The 22,263-nt window shown below is 38.3% G+C and overlaps 1 protein-coding gene across 1 annotated transcript in view; it reads left to right on the forward strand.

The window, feature by feature from the left end:
• Kdm5b (lysine demethylase 5B) overlaps positions 1–22,263 on the forward strand; it is a 71,335-nt gene that overhangs the window by 41,398 nt on the left and 7,674 nt on the right. Inside the window, exons 8-22 of the mRNA XM_074048624.1 lie at positions 100–258; positions 1,759–1,878; positions 3,536–3,694; positions 4,741–4,922; positions 6,115–6,277; positions 8,642–8,761; positions 9,993–10,187; positions 13,062–13,243; positions 13,375–13,499; positions 14,760–14,910; positions 15,063–15,177; positions 15,579–15,934; positions 17,217–17,355; positions 19,084–19,263; positions 20,265–20,423. Coding sequence (XP_073904725.1) covers positions 100–258; positions 1,759–1,878; positions 3,536–3,694; positions 4,741–4,922; positions 6,115–6,277; positions 8,642–8,761; positions 9,993–10,187; positions 13,062–13,243; positions 13,375–13,499; positions 14,760–14,910; positions 15,063–15,177; positions 15,579–15,934; positions 17,217–17,355; positions 19,084–19,263; positions 20,265–20,423 — 2,505 coding nt within the window. The remainder of the gene's footprint in view (positions 1–99; positions 259–1,758; positions 1,879–3,535; positions 3,695–4,740; positions 4,923–6,114; positions 6,278–8,641; positions 8,762–9,992; positions 10,188–13,061; positions 13,244–13,374; positions 13,500–14,759; positions 14,911–15,062; positions 15,178–15,578; positions 15,935–17,216; positions 17,356–19,083; positions 19,264–20,264; positions 20,424–22,263) is intronic.

The following is a 22,263-nucleotide window of genomic DNA, read 5'->3' on the forward strand; positions in this document are numbered from 1 at the left end:
GAGTCTAGATTATATCTTAGGTCCATTTCATTCCTAGTATTTCACAAATCAAGTAATAGTTCATGTTACTTTGTTCTGTGCCCATTTTCGTTGCTGCAGGTAGATTTGTATGTCTGCCTCTTATGTGGCAGTGGCAATGATGAAGATCGGCTTCTCTTGTGTGATGGCTGTGATGACAGTTACCATACATTTTGCTTGATCCCACCTCTCCATGATGTTCCCAAGGGAGATTGGAGGTGTCCTAAGTGTTTGGCTCAGGTAAATAGTAATGACAGAAACAGAATAAAATTTTCTTTTAGCGCATTTTCCTTTGCTTGTGAGGTTTAGATTTGGCAGTGGGTAATAATGAAGCCCATTTAGGCTGATTCTAAATGGGTCTTAGAAAAAGGTCTTAGAAAGTTTTGCAGTATATGCAGGTAGCTGACACGCAGCAAAAATTTTTGTAAATAATTCTACTTAAAAAAAAAATTTCAAGGCATGGAGGAAACAAAATACCAAGAGCCAGGCAGAATGAGGAAGTAAGGACTGAGGTGTGAAGTTCAGTTACAGTCAAACCATCTTTTGAGGAAGAAACAACCAGCCAATCAACAAGGCCCATCTAGGCCAAGTAACTCCTTAAAGGCCTGCCCAAGCCTTAAATCAGGGCACCAGCACTTTCTCTTGTTCATCTGTCTGCTGCTTCCCTCAGCAGTGTATTCAGAAACCTTTGCTTCTCCTATATATTAAAAAATTCCCTTGCAAAAAGTACTATATGCTCTTTGTAAGAATTCTTAAACACTGAACAACTTAAAATAGTTTCACAATGCATAGGGTTAACCCCTGTTAATACCTTGATATGTATTCATCCAGAGTATTTTCTTTTTTAAACAAATGGAATTACATAAATGACTGAATGATTGTAGTAATTATCATAAATACTATTACGTTTTACTGTGATTACTGATATTTTTAATAAAATCGGGAAAGGATTTGCCACTGCTTTCTGAGGATTATTTTGTAGTATGAAGCAGTCAGTTGGAATATTATATTTGTCTTAGAGTTTAGATTTAAGTAAGAAGTTTTGTATTGTGTGGCTTGGATATTAAGGGTTAGTGCTTTTCCGTACAGTTTTACATTATAACATGGTGGTGTCCCCATCAGGAGATGTTATTAGACCTGGGACAGAGCAAGGGATAATGGGTGTTAGATTAATTAAATATTTAATACTTTGATAAGTGATGACCTTACCAGTGGGTCTGGAATATTCAAATCCATTGGCTCCTTATGATCTAGGTAGCTTATACTGCCCCCGTTAACCATGCAGTGGTTTTTAATGGCATCATTAGTTTGTAATGAAATATTGCTGGTCTGAGAGCTATTCTGTTTCCACCAAGTGTTTTATCTCTAGTTTGGTCTATTATGTGTTGATTTTATAGTTTTAACTCTTGAGGGACATTATTCCTTTCATTTTTAGTGTTGGTAACACTATTTGATCCTGAAGGAAGTCAAAATTTTAGGCTGTATCTTTATAAATTTTAAATTACTCCAGGTTGTAATTGGTAACATAGATATTTTATTTGCTCAGTAGCAAAAAGTTTATTTCATTTACTTACTAGAACTACCTCATTCTTCAGGCAGTTTGATTTTTCTAGTGTAAACTTACATAGAGGTAAAATAAATAAATTAAAAACCTTGTTTTTTATCTGCCCATTTGATGACCAAATATACTTGACAGTTTCAAGTGTCACCTAGAACACAAATTTTCTTGTTTATTTGCAGGAATGTAGTAAGCCACAAGAAGCATTTGGCTTTGAACAAGCAGCCAGGGACTATACACTTCGTACTTTTGGGGAAATGGCAGATGCGTTCAAATCTGATTACTTCAACATGCCAGTCCACGTATGTACATCTATACTGCTTTGATTTAGGATGTTAGTAACTTTTTTTTTTTTCTTTTTGGCAGCACTGGGGTTTGAACTCAGGTCCTCACACTTGCTAGGCAGGCGCTCTACCTCTTGAGCCACTCTACCAGCCCTAGCTTTTGAAGAAAAAAATCTACCTAAGAACAGATTTGAGTTGAAACTTCACTCTGAAAGCCATTATGTAGAATGGAACTTTCAATGCTTAGTAGTATTAAAAATCATTCTGATTTTTCATTATAAGATTTTACTAAAGACACCTCTTTCCCACAACTTCAGCAACTGTAACAGCAAACCATCAACAGTCCTTTTAGCACAGCACATGTAATTTAAAGAAAACTTCAGCCTTTATTGAATGATTGTGTGCCGAGCAGTGTGCTGTGCTTGGGACACGTTTATTAATATGTTGTTGTATAATCTAAATTAGTATTGTAAACTTCACAATGAGCTTCTGGTTCTATTTCTCCCTTTTTCACTTATAAGTATTAAGCAGGTTTCATTCAGTATTCTATCAGAACAGTACACAAAGTTAAATGGTTTCTACAATAATTCTGGATATTTAAGATGTAGTTTTCCTCAGTTCTACTATGTGCTTCAGTAAACCTTCATGCAGGTAGATCTGTAGTTGGATTAGTGTCTTGGGATGATTACTGAAGACAGGTGAGAATATTTATCCCTAGGCTTATCCCAATAGCTGTATCAATTTATGAGACTCCAGCAATGTGTGAGTGAACATGTTTTCCCTAACGTCTCTAACATCTGCTAGTAATTACTTAAAATGTTTGCTTGTTTAATGGTCTTAAATTCACTTAAAAGATGAAGGCACTGAGAACAGACATTTAAGTTACTTGCCTCGTGACTTAAATCAGATTATCAACAGACCCTTGACACTCAGCCTGATGGCTCTTTATTCTAGGGCATGCTGCTGCAAATTATTTTCTCTTTTTGTTCGTAATCTGCTTCCTGTCTTTTTCACCATGGTTGCCAACATTACTGTCAGCCAGGTCTAGTGAAACAAATGAAAGGATGGACTCAGATGATGTGTCCTAAGCCTTGAAGTAGAAAGCATCATTCAAACCCAGCTGACCCATTATTACTATAGTCACCAGCCAAGTTGTGTGCTGCATTTCTCAAAACACAAAAATATTCCCAGTTTGTAGATGGCAGTATTTTATTTTCCTTGAGTCCATTTTACAATTGTGGCTGCATTTGTGATAAAGGAACATGTTTTTTTTGAGACAGGATCTCACTATGTAGTCCAGGCTGGCCTAGAACTCAAGATCCTCCTGCTCTGCTTCCTAATTGCTGAGATTATAGGCATGTACTACCACAGCCAGCAAGAAACATGAATTTTTTTTTTCCTGTAGCACTGGGCATTGAGTTTAGGGGATTGTGCTTGCTAGGCAATTGCTCTACCACTTGAGTTGAGTCCCCAGTCTGCAATATGAGTTCTTAATCAATTCTTATGCTTCTTAATTGTAAAATTCCTTTTAGAAGATAAGAGTTGTTGCCTGAACTGCCTGGGATCAATTATGGCACATTATGGACAGAATTTTTCTGATTCCTAACACTTAAATAGTGAGTTTGTGAATAAATGAGAAAGCTTACTTCTTTTTTCCTCTTCCTTGTATTTCCAGATGGTTCCTACAGAACTGGTTGAAAAAGAATTTTGGCGCTTGGTAAGCACTATTGAAGAGGATGTCACAGTGGAGTATGGAGCCGATATTGCTTCAAAGGAGTTTGGCAGTGGATTTCCTGTTCGAGATGGAAAGATCAAACTGTCCCCTGAGGAAGAGGTAGGCCCACTCCATGAGGACTTTTACTTTGGGGAGTTCTGCCTTTGAAGCTGTTGTGGAGCAGATCCTTGCTCTAAAAACACTGGATTAATAGCAGCATTACTGTAAAAAATAAAAGCCTATGTAAGTGCCTTGAAAATTGAATTATGTATTGATATTCTGTTTGGTCAGCTCGAAGTAATTTGTGATTACTTTCAGTAAATCCTTAATTATTAGAGTTTTAATGATTTCAAGAAAAGTTGGAAGTCCATACAGATTCCTGTCACTGCCACTGCGTTACAGTGATGGGGGAAAATTATATACTGCCCTTTGCCATCAGATTCCATAACCTTGTTTTCTCCTTCTGAAGAAAATCTGAGGGATATTGAGACCATACAAATTCATGTTTGAATCTTGATGTTTACGAGTCTACTGTTTCCACACCAGCATGTTTCCAAGAAGATTTCTATTCTTATTCTGGTAGGACGTTGAATTAAAAAAAAAAAAATCTAACATAGGCACAGAAAAGTACATAATTAGATATGTGGAGTTTGGTGAATTTTCACAAACTGGCCACACCTGTGTAATCAGCACTAGAACAAGAACTAGGATTTTCTCAGAAGCTCTCCTTTGTTTTTTCTTTATTACCTTTCCTATTCCATGACAACCAGTGTCCTGACTTCCAACACCATAGATTAGTTTGACTGTATTTGAACTTTTTATTTTTTGGCAGTACTGGGGTTTGGACTCTCAGAGCCTTGCACTTGCTAGGCAGGTGGTCTACTTGAGCATGCCCTGAGCTCTTTTTTTTTTTTTTTGAACTTTATGTAAATGGACTCACAGTTTATGTTCCTCTATCTCCCAAAAAAAAAAAATGTATACACTGTACAAATCCTTTTTAATCTACAGGCATCATAGAAGTCAGTGTAGTAGCCTGTGTCCTTCCTCCCCCTTTCCTGGCCCTTTTATTTTGAATGAGTCTGTTTTCATACAGCTTTTAGAAAACCAGTTCTAAAGTGTTAGCATGTTGTAGCTAAAACTTTATCCTCCTTTGTCTTATGTTTTAGGAATATCTTGATAGTGGCTGGAATTTGAACAATATGCCAGTAATGGAGCAGTCTGTTCTTGCTCACATTACTGCTGACATATGTGGCATGAAACTCCCTTGGTTATATGTGGGAATGTGCTTTTCCTCCTTCTGTTGGCATATTGAAGACCACTGGAGCTATTCAATCAACTACCTGCATTGGTGAGAAGTTCCACATAGAGCCTATGAACAGAGCAGTATGCAAGCTGGGTAGGAAAAAGTTCCCTCTTCCTCTCCGATGTGTCTTAACTGTGTGAAGAGTAATGAGCTCCCTTGTGTTTTCACTACTGGTAAACCAGGCATCTTGTCAAGTTAAGACAGTGGTTCCTAATGCTTCCTACAAAGTCCATGCATCTTCTGAAACTGCACACACACACAATTTTGCAGGTATAGCATGTTTCTGGGGACATGATACAGTTTTTATGTGAAGTAAATATGTCTTCACTCACAGGTAGGTTAAAAAGCACTGTGCTTTGCTTTCACTGGAAATCTTATTAGGTATCAGTGGCAGCATTGGTACCCCCTTCCCTTTGGGAAGTCTGTGGAATGGTCAACTTCCTTTTTGCGATGCTGAATTCTGGCATTATACACTTTGTAGCGTGAGCCTCATCTTCATGTGTGTGGCAGACAAGGAGGCAGGTACTTGGACTTCTTTACTGTTCACACTATTCAACCAAAGCTGTTTCTTCACATCTGTTTTTTCCTCTTCATTTCTCTTGCTTCTAAACACAAAAATACCTGAAGGTCTATAATTCACTCAAAACCCCACGCAAGGAATTTGAAGATGGGCAAGAAAGAGGGAGCTGGCACATGTATGACAGCATCAATTCTGTTTCCTAGCTGTAAAATGAAGATGATATTTACTGTACTTCACAGAGATGTTATGGATTAATTGGTTGACAATATAAAGTGTTTTGAAATGTAAGAGCTCTTCAGAAATGCTAATTGCCTTGTTAGTGTTTGATTTAACCTCATCTATCAGAATGGGCAAGGGAAAAGGAAGGTGGAGACTTGCCATCCATTGTCAGTTGCTTTAGGAAATTGTGGCAATCACATATTCAGTAGCAAATGTGAAACTTTGTATTCTTAAGAAATTCTAGAGGTCTGCGTTTTGTAAAGGTCAGATGAAAATGGGAGCTGGGAGAAGGACTCAGATGGAAAGTCTCATGCTTGAACTTTATACTTGCCGGGGTAAATGCATTGCGTATGTTCAGATCACATTTCTAATGGTGCTTCTTTGGTTTGAACATTCCTTTGTAGCTTAGTCTTACCGAGCAAGGTCTCAAAAATGCGAATGGGTTAGCCATTTTGTTTGCCTTGGTGTTGCAAATTGATTTGCTTTTATAATTTACAGGGGTGAGCCAAAAACCTGGTATGGAGTTCCAGGGTACGCTGCCGAGCAACTAGAAAATGTAATGAAGAAGCTCGCTCCAGAGCTCTTTGTGTCCCAGCCAGATCTGCTCCATCAGCTTGTGACCATCATGAACCCCAATACTCTGATGACTCATGAAGTGCCTGTATGTTTTGGGTTAATTCTTCTGTCACTCACACTTAATTCACCTCTTCTCTTTTTCTTTATTATTCACTTTTTTGTAACGTTGATTTGGTTTTGTAATTTCCATGGTAACTTGATAGCAGAAACAGCTGTTTGCTCCAGCTTTGTACTATGTAGCATTTAACCCAATGGGCCTAGATGCTCAGACACCATAAAAATTAATTTGTTGCAGCTAGTACTTAGATTACTGGAAAGCCTTGCTTTGCAAATAATAAATGTGATACGTTTCGACATACAGTTCATTGGTTTCAGTGCCTTCACAGTTGTACAGCCGTCCCCATTAATGCCTTCTGAACTATAACTTTTTTATAGTTAATTTTTTATAACTTCAATCAACAAAACAAAAGCTTTAAAAAATAATTACCTGCCAGTATAAATTGGTTTACTGTGAAAATGGCTACATTCTGTTACAATTAGATATAAACTCTGGTGTCAGAATTTTTCATACTGTGTCCCTACTTTAATTTTATTCAGTTTACATGCTCTTAATTTTGATTGAAGAACTGAAATGACATGCTTAGTAGAATTTAGTTATTTATACCCCTACCCCCAGTTATGCTTATTTTCAGAGAAAATTTAATGTCTTGAGCTTGGATTTTAGGATTCTTAGTATATGACTGGAAGGTACTTTTGATGCTATTTTCTCTTGTGGCCACTATATGAAATGACACTCAAATGCTTGGTTCCTTTTGGAGCAACTCTGAAGATATTTGGGGAGGCCACATTGAAATGCTTATGTTTGAAGAGTCCATCCATCCTGATTAACTAAATAAAAAGAAATGATAGATTACTAGTATTCAAGTGAATTCTTGATCTTGCTATGACCTAAATTTTATGCTTTAGGGTTCACAGGCTAGTCAGTGGGGATCATAGTTTTGCACTTTGAGGGATCATAATTATGCACAGACCATAGCTTAGAAAATAATGACTAAGGGTTTAGGGATGTAACTCAGTGGTTGGTTGCCTGCCTAGCATCCTCAAGGTTCTGGGTTCAAGCCCCTGCATTGCAGAAAAACAAATAAAATCCCCAAAATTTAGCTGAGTATGGTGATGCACACCTGTAATTCCCATACTTGGGAGGCTGAGGCAGGAGGATCACAAGTTTGAGGACAGCCTGGGCTACACAGTGAGAGCCTATCTCAAAAAAAAAGTGAGAAAAAAAATAATGACTGACAAGGACCAAAATTTTGCCATCTCTTTATTGTTAGTATTTTCCTCATTGATTGTTTCCTTCCTCACAGTGATTGGTCTTTTCAATATGTCAGGTAGCTTGCCCTATTGAAGACCTGGCTGTCTGGTTCTTCAAAGTTTGAGGAAACCATGAGGGACCAGATTCTGAAACTATAGAAACAGGTGAATGAATTCCTTCATTGAGGGATTCATAATTTAAGGAAAAAGATGGTCCATGTTTATACAGATAATGGAAAGGATGGTGTGATTTAACAGGGCTGTCAGTGGGAGACTGAATCCAAGAGCTTCCTAAGTGAGATGTCCTCTGAAGTGGAGTTGTTCTTGTACTTACTAGTGAGTATGGCAAAGGGTGAGGTAGGGGAGGCAGGAAGTAGTCCACTAGAAGGGATCGTGCTCATGTGATAAGTGGTCTTAAAACTTAAGCCTGTATCTGCCCTCAGAAACATACTTCCATGCACATGGCTGATCTGCCCCTGTCCCTGCCCCTCCCCTGAGCTACTGGTATTTTCTGGTCTGGGTGGGACTTGATAAGTTGCATTTCTAACAGGTGTTCAGTTAATGACTCTGTTGTTCTAGGGGACCACATTTTGGATAACTATTAATGTAGAGATATAAAGATGAAAAGAACTAACGTTATATAAGTTCAGTGTAACAGTATGTATGCTTAGAGCAGTTCAGGTGCTTTTGGGGTGAGTTGGTTGGAAGGGGGAAATGATGGGAGGTAAATTTGAGCTCCAAACAGGAGGAGCTCTGTATGTTAAGAGATTCTTGAAATAGAGTAGATTTTCTTTGATTGGTGATAGAAAGTCCAGTTTGGAGATAATATTGCATTAGAATATTCTTGATTATAGCTGTATTTAGAAAGATGTGTCTTAATCCTAGATGCAGCTAGATTTTTGTGGCACAAAGAATGTTTTCTGTTCAAATACTAATTAACTCTGGTAGTCTGGGATACTGCTCCATCTTGTGGCAGAAACTAGATGATTATTCTACCTCAAGAAGTTTTGTTTTCTTGCTCACTTTTAACTGGCAGAAAGCTGCATTTTTTTTTTTTTGAGAGTCATCTAATAGTCTATGCCCATATTGTCCTCATGAGAATGTTACTATCTAATAACCTCAGTATTCTTCTCTTTAGGTTTACCGAACGAATCAGTGTGCTGGGGAGTTTGTGATTACATTTCCAAGAGCCTACCATAGTGGTTTTAACCAAGGTTTTAATTTTGCTGAAGCTGTTAATTTCTGCACTGTTGATTGGGTATGTAATTATGTTATTGAGCTTTTTAAAATCTATTGTTTCTCTTTGGAAATAGTATATAGTGCTTTAAAAACTGTTAGTGATATAAGTGTCAATGAATGAAGCACTCCCATTCCCCATACAACTAATATGATTCACACACACACACACACACACACACACACACACACACACACACACACACACACCCCCAAAACCCTGTGTATAGTTGTTTCAACTGATTGCTGCTCATCTGGCCAGTCTGCAAATTCTTCACCAGTTCACAGTGAGGTAAGGAACTTGTATCACACTGTAAATCAAGAATGTACTAATAAACACACTGCTTAATTCAGCTGATTTTTTTCTTTTGTAATAATAGTTGTTGGTGGTATAGGGGGTTTGGTCTCAGGGCCCAGCACTGAGGTGCTCCACCACTTGAGCCATGCCACAGCCCCAAGATTTGCTTTTTTGTAGTTGTGGCGTTTTTTGTTGTTGGCTTCTTTTCCTTTTTTGAGACTAGCCCTGAGCTTGTGGGTGCAAGCCAACCATCTACCTTAGCCTTCTAAGTAGCCTGACTTGCAGCAAGACTTTTGATAAAGAAATGAGTTTGTTTATTTCCTGGCTGAAGCTTATTGCAAACTGGTATCAAATAGTTCCATTGTGAAACTTTGTATAGATTGGCTTAAGTTATCCACAATGCAGCTATTTCATGACACATTTGTTTTCCTGTATAAATTTGAATTTTTGTTAGTAATGCTTCTTTCCATTGACATAAAAAAATTGTCTAGATTAAGTATGGGCAGTATTAAATCTAATGAATTGTAACTTCGTTACAGTGCTTTTCTGATGAGTAGTATTAGCTTTATCTAAGCTTATTTTCCATTATAAAGGTTTTGGAGTATTGTTATTACCTGAAATAGGTTGAGCATAACTAATTTAGCACAGTTGTTTCAAGAAATGTGTAAATTCATATTTCCAATTAGATTCTCTATTATTATGCAAGTTCATTTATTGTTAATACATTTTTTTCTAAACTGCTTTTTAATCAAGATACCTAATATGCTGTACCTTTGGGTTGTAAAGACAAATAATACCCAAGGCCTGGTCTAAGAATCTTGTCTGGTTTTAAGATTGAGAAGTGGTAAGTGTTTTGACCCAGATTGTAATGTTTGGTAATGTGATAGTAGAAGTCAGAAGTTTTTGGAAATACATGAGATGAATGTCAAGTATTTCCTTCTATCTTTTGACACAGTTACCATTAGGCCGACAGTGTGTGGAGCATTATCGCTTGCTTCACCGTTACTGTGTGTTTTCCCATGATGAGATGATCTGCAAGATGGCTTCCAAGGCTGATGTGCTAGATGTTGTAGTGGCTTCAACTGTTCAGAAGGACATGGCCATTATGATTGAGGATGAGAAAGCTTTAAGGGAAACTGTCCGGAAATTGGTAAGGTTCTGGAAAACAGCTCCATTGTGAAACTTTGTATAGACTGCCTTAAATTATCCACAATGCAGCCATTTCATGACACATTTGCTTTCCCTTATAAGTTTGAATTTTTGTTAGTAACAATACTTTCCACTGACATAAAAACAACTGTCTAGATTAAGTATGGGCAGTATTAAATCTAATGCATTGTAACTTTGTTATAGTGCTTTTCTGACAAGTAGTATTAGCTATATCTGTGCTTATGTAATTGGTTATAACTTCCTACAGTTAAGTACTTTAGTGACATTTTAAGAACTCTTTCCTTAGTGTATTTAATTTCCTTTAAGGCCATTCTAATAGATGATGTGTAGTACTATTTCATTGTCATTTTTATTTGCATTAACTATTGTGTGCTTATTTTTATCCCCTGTACCTCTGTCTCTTTGATCAAATGTCTATTCATATGTCTTGTTTTTTAATTTATTTTTAAGTTAGATTGTTGTAAGAATGTTTCACTCTGTACACCACTGCTTTTTCACAAGTGTTCGGCTCATGTTCTCATTAAGTCTGATTTCTCTTTGTCTCTCATGGGTCTCTTGTCTTTCACAGAGCACTTTTTCATTTTGATGAAATCCAGTTTATTTATATCTTGTCTTTTGTAGATCTCTGTGAGTGTGTGTGTGTTCTGTTTAAGAAATCTTTGCTTAATTTAAGGCTAGGGTCACAAAGATTCTTCTAGTTTTAAAAACGTCTTGCACTTAGGCCATTAGTTGTTCTTGCACTATTTCTTGAAAAGACTGTCTTTTCTCTTGAATTGTCTTGGTACCTTGGCCAAAAATAAATACATCACATATGTATGTGTCTATTTCTGGATTCTTCTTTTCTGTTAACCTATGTATCTGTCCTGTTGCAAATGCCAAATGGTCTTCCTTACTTTAGCTTTCAAAGAAGTCTTAGAAACCAGTAGTGCAATTCTTCCAGTTTTGTTCTTTATTTAAAAAATTGTCTTGTGTTTTAGTTCCTTTGCTTTTTCATATAAATTTTATTTATTTATTTATTTATTTATTTATTTGCAGTATTGGGGTTTGAACCCAGGGCCTCACATTTGCTACTTGAGCCACTCTGTTGGCCCCTCCATAAAATAATTTGTTTATTGATTTCTACCAAAACAATCCCTATTGGAGATTTTTATTGGTATTACATCAAAATTATGGATAGTTTGGGGGAGAGTTCATATTTTTAACAATACTGAGTTTTTGCATCCGTGGATATTGTATAGATACGTGTTTTATTTGGTACTGTTATAAATGGTACTTGAAAAGTTTTCAGTTTCTAATTGGTTATTGCTAATATGTAGAATTAAAATCAACTTTTGTAGTTTGTATTCTCCTAAAGTTACTTTTAATTTCTGGTAAATTTTTAATGGATTCTGTTTAGAACAGCCATATCTGCAAGTAGTCTCATTGATTTTTTTTTTTTCTTTTCTTTTTTTAGTCCTTAAATGTGACTCTTTTGGTAGAATACCAGAATATTGGCTATCTGGAGCCCATATGGTTCAACAACAGGATATCTACCTTCCCCTGATAGTTTATAGTTGGGGGAAGCCTTTCTAAAAGATTTAAATGACTTAACCAAGGTCTTACATCAATAATGGTAGCTAACTTTTGCAACTTTGAGAACTAGATTTTTTTCTCCAGATGTGGAATTTGCAAATTAAAATTGGGTATAAACTATATGATTCATTCTCAGCTATAACCCATAGAGTTAGTCCTAATCTTAGTTTAAACAAATAATTTCAACTATCTCCATCCCATAAAGTCCTTTTTAATGATCAATTCCAGATTTAAAATGGAAAATTCATTCATTAGCATTTTTTAACTCCTTGTCTTGGTTGGTCCATATAATTGTCAGAAATAAAATGGTCAAAAAATTAAAATAAAACAAAGGAACCTGATGGCTCATGAACCAACCTAACCAGGATTGGCCTAAAGCTTGGATTTGGACCAAAAGTCCATCTCCTTAGCTCCTGGTTGTAGCTTAGGAGAAGAGATGGGTGGAATTTCACTTAGAGTAACAAAATATACATCCCAGAAAGGCCTTCTAGAAGTCAGGTGCTACAAGCTACAGTTGAAATGTACTGGTTTAGGACCTTACTTTTCTTGACAGTCTTTCATCTAGGAAATGCTTTGTAATGACTCAAGTCTCTTCTGTTGCGCAGTTTTTCTGCCCTGTTCGATAGCTAATGATACAGTTTTAGATGATTTTTCATGTGAGGGTGAGAGATCATTTAATGCACAATTCCTGCATGATCATCTTTCCCAGTTGCCCTATATTCCTTCCTTTCCTTTTTATGCTTTTTGGTTTTTTGAGACAGGGTCTCACTGTGTACCTTAGGTTGGCTTCAGACTCACTATGTAGCCCATACTGGCCTTGAACTCAGGATCTTCCTGCCTCAGTCTCCCAGTTGCTGGGGTTCCAGGCATGTGCCACCTGAGGTCTATTTTTATGGCTTTTTTTAGCTTCTCCCACAACACCACTCTGATACTCATAAGTATTTCCTCAGCAGTAGAAAGCATACATGTTTTCTTTGCTTTTGTCTGTACTTAAAATGTGGACAAGGCCAATTTAAAGTAGGAAAGACAGCTAATCTTAGTGTTATAGTCCTATCAATAACTGTTTTCATATTCAGATCAAAATGGCTGAACATATGGCCAAAAAGATATTTTCCCTATACAAATGAAGTAGGTGAACGTGTTGGTGTTTGCTGGGCCATTGTTAGTTACTTTGTATTCCATACATTTTTAACAGTGAAACTCAACTGTTATTTCATGTTTGTCTTCAAGGCTGTTAGATTATATTATCCTTTGAAAGTCTCTAAAGTACATTTTATTGTAGGGAGTAATTGATTCGGAAAGAATGGATTTTGAGCTATTGCCAGATGACGAGCGGCAGTGTATAAAATGCAAAACTACATGCTTCATGTCTGCCATCTCCTGCTCTTGTAAACCTGCTCTGCTTGTTTGCCTGCATCATGTGAGAGAATTGTGTTCCTGTCCTCCTTATAAATATAAACTGCGGTAAGTACAAGGAATGATTTTCCCTGCTGGAAAGCACTAAATGTTTCATAAAAGCTCAGGGCTGAAATGTCAAATGTGAAACATGTAGTTTCTCCAGCCATGTGTCTCAAGGCTGGCTGCTCTCTTTCCAGGTACAGGTACACTCTGGATGATCTCTACCCCATGATGAATGCATTGAAGCTTCGAGCAGAGTCTTATAACGAATGGGCCTTGAATGTGAATGAAGCTTTGGAGGCAAAGATCAACAAGAAGAAAAGTACGTAGTACACGAAGTGTGACTTGCTGAGTGGCACATGGGACTGGTTATGATGCAGCCCACTTCAAGCCATCAGCAAAAGAGATTAATGACTACAGCCTGGTTCCATCCTTGGTTAGCTCCTCTGTCCAGGTCTCCAGAGCATTGGTGGAGGTTTTAAAACCAAGGGTGGATGAGTCAGATCCCCTTACATCAAAGTGAAGTCTTTATAATTGTGCAAGATGGCTTATTTAACAAAATCTTCACTGTTAGGAAGCTGAATAACATTTTATTTATGTATTCTATTTTTAAAAATAGATCTTTCCAGGCACTGGTGGCTCACGCCTATAATCCAAGCTACTCAGGAGGATCACTATTCGAAGCCAGCCCAGGCAAATAGTTCTTGAGACCCTATTTGGAGAAAACCATTACAAAAAAAGGCTGGTGGAGTAACTCAAGGTACAGGTCTTGAGTTCAGGCCCTGGTACAAAGGGGGTGGGGGGAGATCTTGCAGAAGGCAGCATTGGGACATTAAATTAGGAGTCTCTGAAATGCTGGTTTATCACTTCTTAGTTCTAACCAAAGTGGTCCCTGGCACTTGTCATTACCTTTGAAAGTTACCATTTGCCATCTCTTTCACAGTTTCACTTGCTTTGCTTTCTGTAGCCGAACAGGTAACACTCCCCCTTTCATTTAGGGGAAGGGAGGAATATCACTGTCTCTGAGTACAACAGTCACTGGCAACTACAGAAGGAAATGTAGGAGAGCAGTGGATCAGAACATAATAAGATTTATATTTGTTTTTCTTTTACAGATTGGTTGCTTTTTTTTCTTTTTGGGTGGTGAGGGGCAGGTACTATGGTTTGAACTCAGGGCCTATCCTTGAGTCACTCTACCAGCCTTTTTTGTGAAGGGTTTTTTTGAGATAGGGTCTCTTGAACTGTTTGCCAGGGCTAGCTTTGAACTGTGATCCTCCTGAGTAGCTAGAATTGCAAGTGTGAGCCACTGACACCTGTTTTTTGTGTATCTTAAGTCCATCAGACCTTAACGCTTCCACATTCATTACCAACTCTCTTGTTTAAAATTGCCTTGACCAGGAACCCCTTCCAAAAAAAAAAAAAAATCAGATGAGCAAATTTATTAATGGTTTAGAACACTATAATAATTTTTAAGTTACATTTATGGATAAGAAGTGACAAATGCACTCTTTCCCCTCAATTTCATAACAGTAATAATTACTATAATGAGGACAGAAAAGGTGACTGTTTTCTAAATTATCAGGTCTCGTCAGCTTCAAGGCTTTAATTGAAGAATCAGAAATTAAGAAATTCCCAGACAATGATCTTTTGCGTCACCTTCGTTTGGTCACACAGGATGCAGAGAAGTGTGCCTCTGTTGCCCAGCAGTTGCTTAATGGCAAGAGGCAAACCAGGTGGGTACTTTGCATGTTTGAGTTTGGCTCTGTGGCACTAAACTGGGAAACCTGTTGTGCCTGGGTTTTGATGCTTGATTCTTGTGACACTAGAACCTGTGAGTGGTGAACACATGTTCTCATAGAGCTTCCTTGGGCCCTTGTCTTTATAGATACCGATCTGGTGGAGGAAAATCCCCAAACCAGCTGACAGTGAATGAACTCAGACAGTTCGTCACACAATTATATGCTCTTCCATGTGTTCTCAGTCAAACGCCATTGCTAAAGGTAACCATTGGAGCCTGTGTTGGAGCACTGTGGTAATCCTGTACCTTATAAATAAACTGAATTGACATTATTAAGTAGTCCTCTTTGGTGGACAATTTGTGTATTTATTTTCAGATATTTTAAACAACACTTTGAGTGGTGAGTGATGTGTGTGTGTAAAAAGACATTAAAATAGGCCAACAGAGGGGAGAGAAAGTTGAAAATTTTACTATGAAAGTAACTAACAGCTAGTTCTTATGTATTACCTTACTTACCCATATTGCTACTAAAATCAAGTGGATGGCTGAGAATAACATTGACGATGAGCTTAAGATTCTAAGTCTGAAAGAAGCCAATGACTGAAATTACTGTTTTGATTAGCCAACTTGCACTTCTGTGTTTGCTTATTTGTTTTCTCTTAGGATCTCTTGAATCGTGTAGAAGATTTCCAGCAGCATAGTCAGAAACTACTTTCTGAGGAAATGCCTAGTGCTGCTGAGCTGCAGGACTTGCTTGATGTCAGCTTCGAGTTTGATGTTGAACTTCCGCAGCTTGCTGAGATGCGTGTCCGTCTGGAGCAGGCCCGATGGCTAGAAGAGGTGCAGCAAGCTTGCCTAGAGCCCAGCTCCCTGACTTTAGATGATATGAGACGTCTCATAGACCTTGGGGTGGGACTGGCCCCATATTCCGCAGTAGAGAAAGCCATGGCCCGGCTACAAGAACTGCTGACAGTGTCAGAGCATTGGGATGACAAAGCCAAGAGTCTCCTCAAGGCCAGGTAAGAAAGCAGACTTACACCTCTCCCCTGGGGAAGGTCGGATTGGCATTTGGCAAGTCATTTGGTAACAATAGGCATTTTGGCAAATGTTCAGTTGCTATCATTGTACACGTAGAATACATGTGAAGGCACTGAGGCATTTGGGTCTGCTTTGGAACTTGGGTAAAGAATATTAATATTTTCTTATTTTACTAATTATGAGATGGATGATTTAAATGGACATGCCTTTTCCAAGGCTAAGATTAAATTAAATTTTTGTGGATCCCAGAATATGGTCTTTGAGAGAAGAAAAAAGTTTACAAATGGGTGGAACTGTTTAAATCTACAGTTAGTAAATGAGGTCCCAAGGATTCTTACAGAGAAACAGCTGAGAGTTAATATGCATTGTGCTGTAAAATGAAGATATGCAGATTAATTTTCAGTAGACACAGGACTATATATTTGTGCTATTGCTTAGTAAATCAGGGTACTTAACCTGTGATTGAGAGATTAACTGGACATAGGCTAGCCAGCTGAGGTGGAGGAAAGCATGAGGCCTTTCCTGAGCTTGCTTTCTATGTGGCAGACTTTGTTAGTCTAGTTGACAACCTAAAGCACTAAAAAGTGTAGGTTGTAGACTTTTTTTTGGCAGGGGGACGGGGTTCCTTGGGTTTGAACTAAGGGCTTACACCTTGAGCCACTCCACCAACCCTTTTTTGTGATGGTTTTATTTTGATATAGGATCTCGGCAACTATTTGCCTGGCCGGCTTTGAACCATGATCCTCATGGTCTCTGCCTCCTGAGTCCTGAGTAGCTAGGATTACAGGAGTGAGCCAATGATGCCAGGCTTAGACACTCTTTTATAATCCCAAAACAGTAGTCACTGAGCAGAGAGGGTGACAGATTTTTTGGTGCTGTGCTTTGAGTTAATACTGTAGAGAATTTTAATTTTCCTAGTAAAACTGTGAGTCTTCACAGTGTATCTCATTTACCAGAGAAGAAATTACCCGTCCGTAAGTTAAGTCGCCTTATGCAGATGGAAGTTTGTGGTAACGCCATCGTAAAATCAGGAACAAGCAGAACCTGAATGCTCCATTGCTCATTTGCTTTTTATCTTGATCACTCTGAGATTTTAGACAGCCGTTTGAAACGAGTTAGCTACCTAGTAATTAGTATCAGCTGCAAAGACTTACTTACCATCCTGAATTTTTTTTGCAATGATTTTTCTTGTCTTTTTAGTAACCATAAGAAAATGAACCATCATTTAAAATGCTGAGAGGTCTTTGTGCTTCATTTTTGCAGACCAAGGCATTCATTGAGCAGCCTTGCTACCGCAGTAAAGGAGATTGAGGAAATCCCTGCGTATCTGCCCAATGGTGCAGCTTTGAAAGATTCAGTGCAGAGAGCCAGAGACTGGCTTCAAGATGTAGAGGGGCTGCAGGTAGGTAAAAACAAATGTCCTGAATGGGTATTGATGAAGAGCAGTAACTGAAAAGCTATAAAGGGTAATGTGTTGAATCTCTTCTCACCATACATATTCAGTGTTTTTTGGAGTTGACTAGTTTACTGATTCTATTCAGCCTTTTTGGATATACTTGTTAGCTGTTACCTAACAAGCTGGCTCAGGAGAGATCATTCAACCATCAAGAGATGGTTGGGTTGCTGGGGAGGGAGGCTCTTCCATAGCAAACTTGAATCCTTGGTTGCAGATAAAAGGGGGAAAAAAGCTAAAAACGAAGTTGTGAGAAAAGGTGCAGTTTTTAAAACTCTTTGATATGTCTGATTGCTTATTGTTGGCTTATCAGCCTTGGAGGGCAGAAGCTTAGGTACAGTAGGATCAGTCAATATACCATGTACAGTAACATGGCTAAAGTAGGCCACAGGCCCAGAATTTTCAAAACCAACTTCCTGATCTTACAAAAAAATGAAAACTTCCCATAGTCAAGTAGTTATCATGAAGTGTTTGTGGTGGCCCTTTGTTATTGGTTTATTTAGTGACTTGCATATAAGTTTTAAAAAGAGCATTGAATGTCACTTGTAGCATTACTAAGGTACCAAAAGAATGCCTTTTATGTTTACCCAATTTTTAGCTGGATAACTTAATTTGAATAGTGGTTGATGGGAGCTGGGCATAGAGGTACATGTCTATAATCCCACTCTGGAGACTGAGGCAGGAGGATAGTGAATTTAAGGCCAGACTGGGCTACATAGTGAGACCCTATCTCAACAGCCACTCTTCCCCGCTTCCTCCAGAAAAAAAAAAAAAAAAAAAAAGTATGTATCTCTCTATTATAAACCAGTAGGTCTACCAAGAGAAGAAAAGTCTCAAGTTTTATTTCATTCGATCCTTCAGATTCTAGAAATGAAACACTGTGGTTTTCTGGATATTTGTGTTAGCCACTGGCTAACGAAAAATACCAAATAGGAGAGTTCTGGACAAATTATTGCAACGAAATGTCATCATCTGTTGTAGTTAATAGGGAAAAAAAAAAGAAACATTGTAGGAGATTATGTAAATAAGGATAACCTTAGAAAGCCAAAGAAAAAGAAAGTATTTACTATGTCCCTAAGCCTCCTTAATGGGATTTTTTTTTCCTCCACCAGCCTTTTTTTTTTTTTTTTTTTCCTCAGTACTGGGGCTTGAACTCAGGTCCTTCACCTTGAGCCACTCCACCAACCTTATTTTTGTGAAGGGTTTTTCAAGATAGGGTCTCGTCAGCTATTTGCCCAGATTGGCTTTGAACCGCGATCCTCGTGATCTCTGCCTCCTGAGTAGCTAGGATTATAGGCATGAACCATCAGCACCTGGCTATGAACTTTTATTTTTGTTAAATTTTTTTCAAACTATCCATAGGGACCAATGTGATGAGTGAATTTAAAAGGGTATAAATAGAACAGAGGAGCCACAATGTATGTCATATTAACATTTGAATCCATTGGAGCTTAGCACAATGTAGGTTTCTCTGGCTGTTAAGTGAATGAACAAATAGTGCTCCTACTCCCACCACTGTTGGTCAGCTGGCAAGTTTTGTCACTGTTAATTTAACATGTTGAGTTCATGGAGTGATCTGAATTGTCCCATCGATCATGGACCAGTCCAAACTATGCTTTTACTGTTTTATGTGTAAGTATTCTTTCTAAGTTGCTATAATTTTTCTTAATTTATTAGGCTGGAGGACGTGTGCCAGTGTTAGACACACTCATAGAACTTGTAGCAAGAGGCCGATCTATCCCAGTACATCTGAATTCTTTGCCAAGACTGGAATTACTAATAGCTGAAGTTCAGGTTTGGAAAGAATGTGCTGCTAACACGTTCTTGACTGAGAATTCTCCATATTCTCTTTTGGAGGTAAGTGTGCAGCCAGCTCATCTGCAAGAACTTAGGTCTCCCGGCTTGAAAAGCCATGTAGCCCATCCCAAGCAAAGGTAGCATCATTGATAGATCTTGTTCTGTGAGTTGTTTTTAGCACCTTTTAAATTTTTCTGCATACATTCAGTATCTAAAGAAGAACTTTTTTTTCCTACTGGGTGAAGTTCTCTATATTACTTGATCATGCTTCTCTACCTGAATTTACCCTGATACATGATCTCACTTACCTTTCATAAGTGCTTTAGCTATGCCTTTTTATTTGGTGGAACTGGAGTTTGAACTCAGGGCCTCATGCTTGCTAGGCAAGTGGTCTACCACTTGAGCCACGCCTTCAGCCCTTTTTGCTTTATTTTTCCAGGAGGGGTCTCATGCTTTTTGATCTGGCTAGCCTCAGACTGTAATCCTTTCACTTCTGCCTCCCATGTAGCCAGGATTACAGGCGTGTACCACCATGCCTGACCCTAGCTGCACTTTTTATATTTTCTGTATGCTAAGCATGCTTATTGCATTATCACTGGAATCAGTTGGTATATATCATATTTTTACTTTTTTTTTTAATGAGTCTAGGGTTTGAATTCAGGGCTTCATGCTCACAAAGCAGGCACTCTACCACTGGAGCTACACCTCCAGTCCATTTTGGTCTGATTATTTTGGAGATGGAGGTCTCTTGAACTGTTTGCCCAATCTGGCCTTAAATTGTGATCCCCCTGATCTTAGCCTCCCAAGTAGCTAGGATTACAGGTGTGAGTCACTAGCGTCCAGCTACATTTTTACGTACTGAATTGAATCTGGAATCAAAACCAATCTCTTGTGAGTGAGCCTTGCCTACTTGCCTGCTCTGAGTCTCCTGCCCTAAGGGCTGCATGCGTCGAAGAAAGTACTGGATACTAAGAAAATGTACATCCTTCCTATTGGTTGAGTTATTTGTTCTGCTTTATCTGAAATCCTTTTTACCAGCATTGTACTTTGTTCTACATTAGGTGCTGTGTCCTCGATGTGATATTGGCCTTTTGGGATTGAAAAGGAAACAGAGAAAGTTAAAGGAGCCCTTGTCAAGTGGAAAGAAGAAAAGCACCAAATTAGAGAGCCTGAGTGACCTGGAGAGGGCTTTAACTGAAAGCAAAGAGACTGCTTCAGCTGTGCGTAGTAGGATTTTTTTCTTCTCCTTTCTCTTTTGTTGGGGAGGAAATTTCTAACTCTTCCAGGTTTGTAGGAATATTGGAAAGGCAAGTAGAATAACTTGAAAAGCTGAGTTTTAGTAGAAAGACTGGTTTTTAAAGATGTCATATTTAATAGATTTAAATGAAATATGCCAGAGCTGGTGGGATATAGCTCAGTGGTAGAATGCTTGCCTGTCATTCACAAGGCCCTTGGTTCAACCCTAACGGTGCAAAAAAGAAAAAGAATAAATAATGCTTAGAGGTGCAGAGATTCAAGGTAGGCCTCCCAGTTTGAGTCTTGCAGACTTAGAATGTCTGTGGGTTAATCCAGAAATGCTGACTTAAGGTTATCAAGGGTAACAGGTAAAACTGCAATATTAATTTACTAACTTCCAGTAATAAGTAATATACTTAAAAGACACTGGAGCTGGGCGTGGTGGCACACAGCTACCATCTTATCACTCAGGAGTCCAAGGCTAGAGGATCATGAGTCTCAGGCCAGCCTGGCTTATATTGTGAGACCATATCTCAAAACAAACAAACAAAAAGTAAATGTAAAATGTACTGAGTACTTATTTGAATCTGGCCTGCATTTAGTAGTGATTACTATTGACTCAAGGTATCATCTTCAACAAGATAAGCAGAGTCTAGCCAACCCTTAGTGAGCACAGTGTCCGGACAGAAAAGGAGACTGCTATGTGATTTGAATGCTTTTAGTGGCACAGTATTGCCCGCCTAGAGTGGAATACAGTCCCATGTCGCTTAGTGATGAGGTAAATCCTGGGAACTGCAGTATTAGGGCAATTTTGTTATTGTGTGAATATTATAGAGTGTACTTACATAAGCTAATATGGCTGCAGTAGACAATACAATCTTAAGGGACACCATTGTATAGACAGTTCACAGTTGACCAAGAGGTTGTTATGTACTTGCTGGTAGAATGAGACTGAATGGGTTCATCGTTGGGTCAGGGCACCTTCCCCCAATCTGTTGCTGCCTGAGCTCTTGTGATTGACATGGGTTTGCCTTGATTTATATGTGTATTTTGACACGTCATTTCTTTGGGGTATATTTGTACATTTCTACTACCTGAGCAGTAGTTCTGTGTTTTTAAGATAGCTGTTTGGTTTGCTATTATATTTTTGGTTAATTTTCATAAAGATTAACTGAAAGTGTTAGTCCTCTCTTGAAATGCACATGTCTTTTTGAAACTTTGCATATCGTATCTTAGGTAGATTCTAGTCTGTACCCATCTAGTCCATGGGCTCCTATATAAATGTCCTATACAGGGTGCTGGCAGCTTGGCTCAAGTGGTAGAGATCTAGCAAGCGCCAGGCCCTGAGTTCAAACCTCAGCACCACACACACACACAAACACACCTGCTATACTTAGTCTTGATTTGTTAGAACCTACCCACCTACCCATCCATCCATCCATCCAGGGTTCTAACCCTGAAAGGTCAGTTACTTGCATTCCATCTCACGCTTTGGAAGGGGGAGGTTACCTTATTATCATGGAGCCCATATATATATTGCTGAAAATTACATTCATCTATAAAATACGTAGATTTTATTTTAATATACCAAAGGGTTTTTTTTGCTAATTTACTTGTAGATCTTTGTTTTTTCCTGAATCCCTTATTCATAGATTTTCTTCCCTAATCCAAAAAAATAACGGGAAATTCCTTCTGGCCTATGACTCAGGTTCGCTCATCTGGTGAATCACGGTAGATCTGAAGATGGGCAGGGGACCTTATCCCCTCGGTTCCTTTGTAGCTTCCTGAGCTTTTGTGATTGACTGGATATGATCATTGGGAATT

This window comes from Castor canadensis, chromosome 11 (genome assembly GCF_047511655.1).
Source record: "Castor canadensis chromosome 11, mCasCan1.hap1v2, whole genome shotgun sequence".
Taxonomy (NCBI): Eukaryota; Metazoa; Chordata; class Mammalia; order Rodentia; family Castoridae; genus Castor; species Castor canadensis.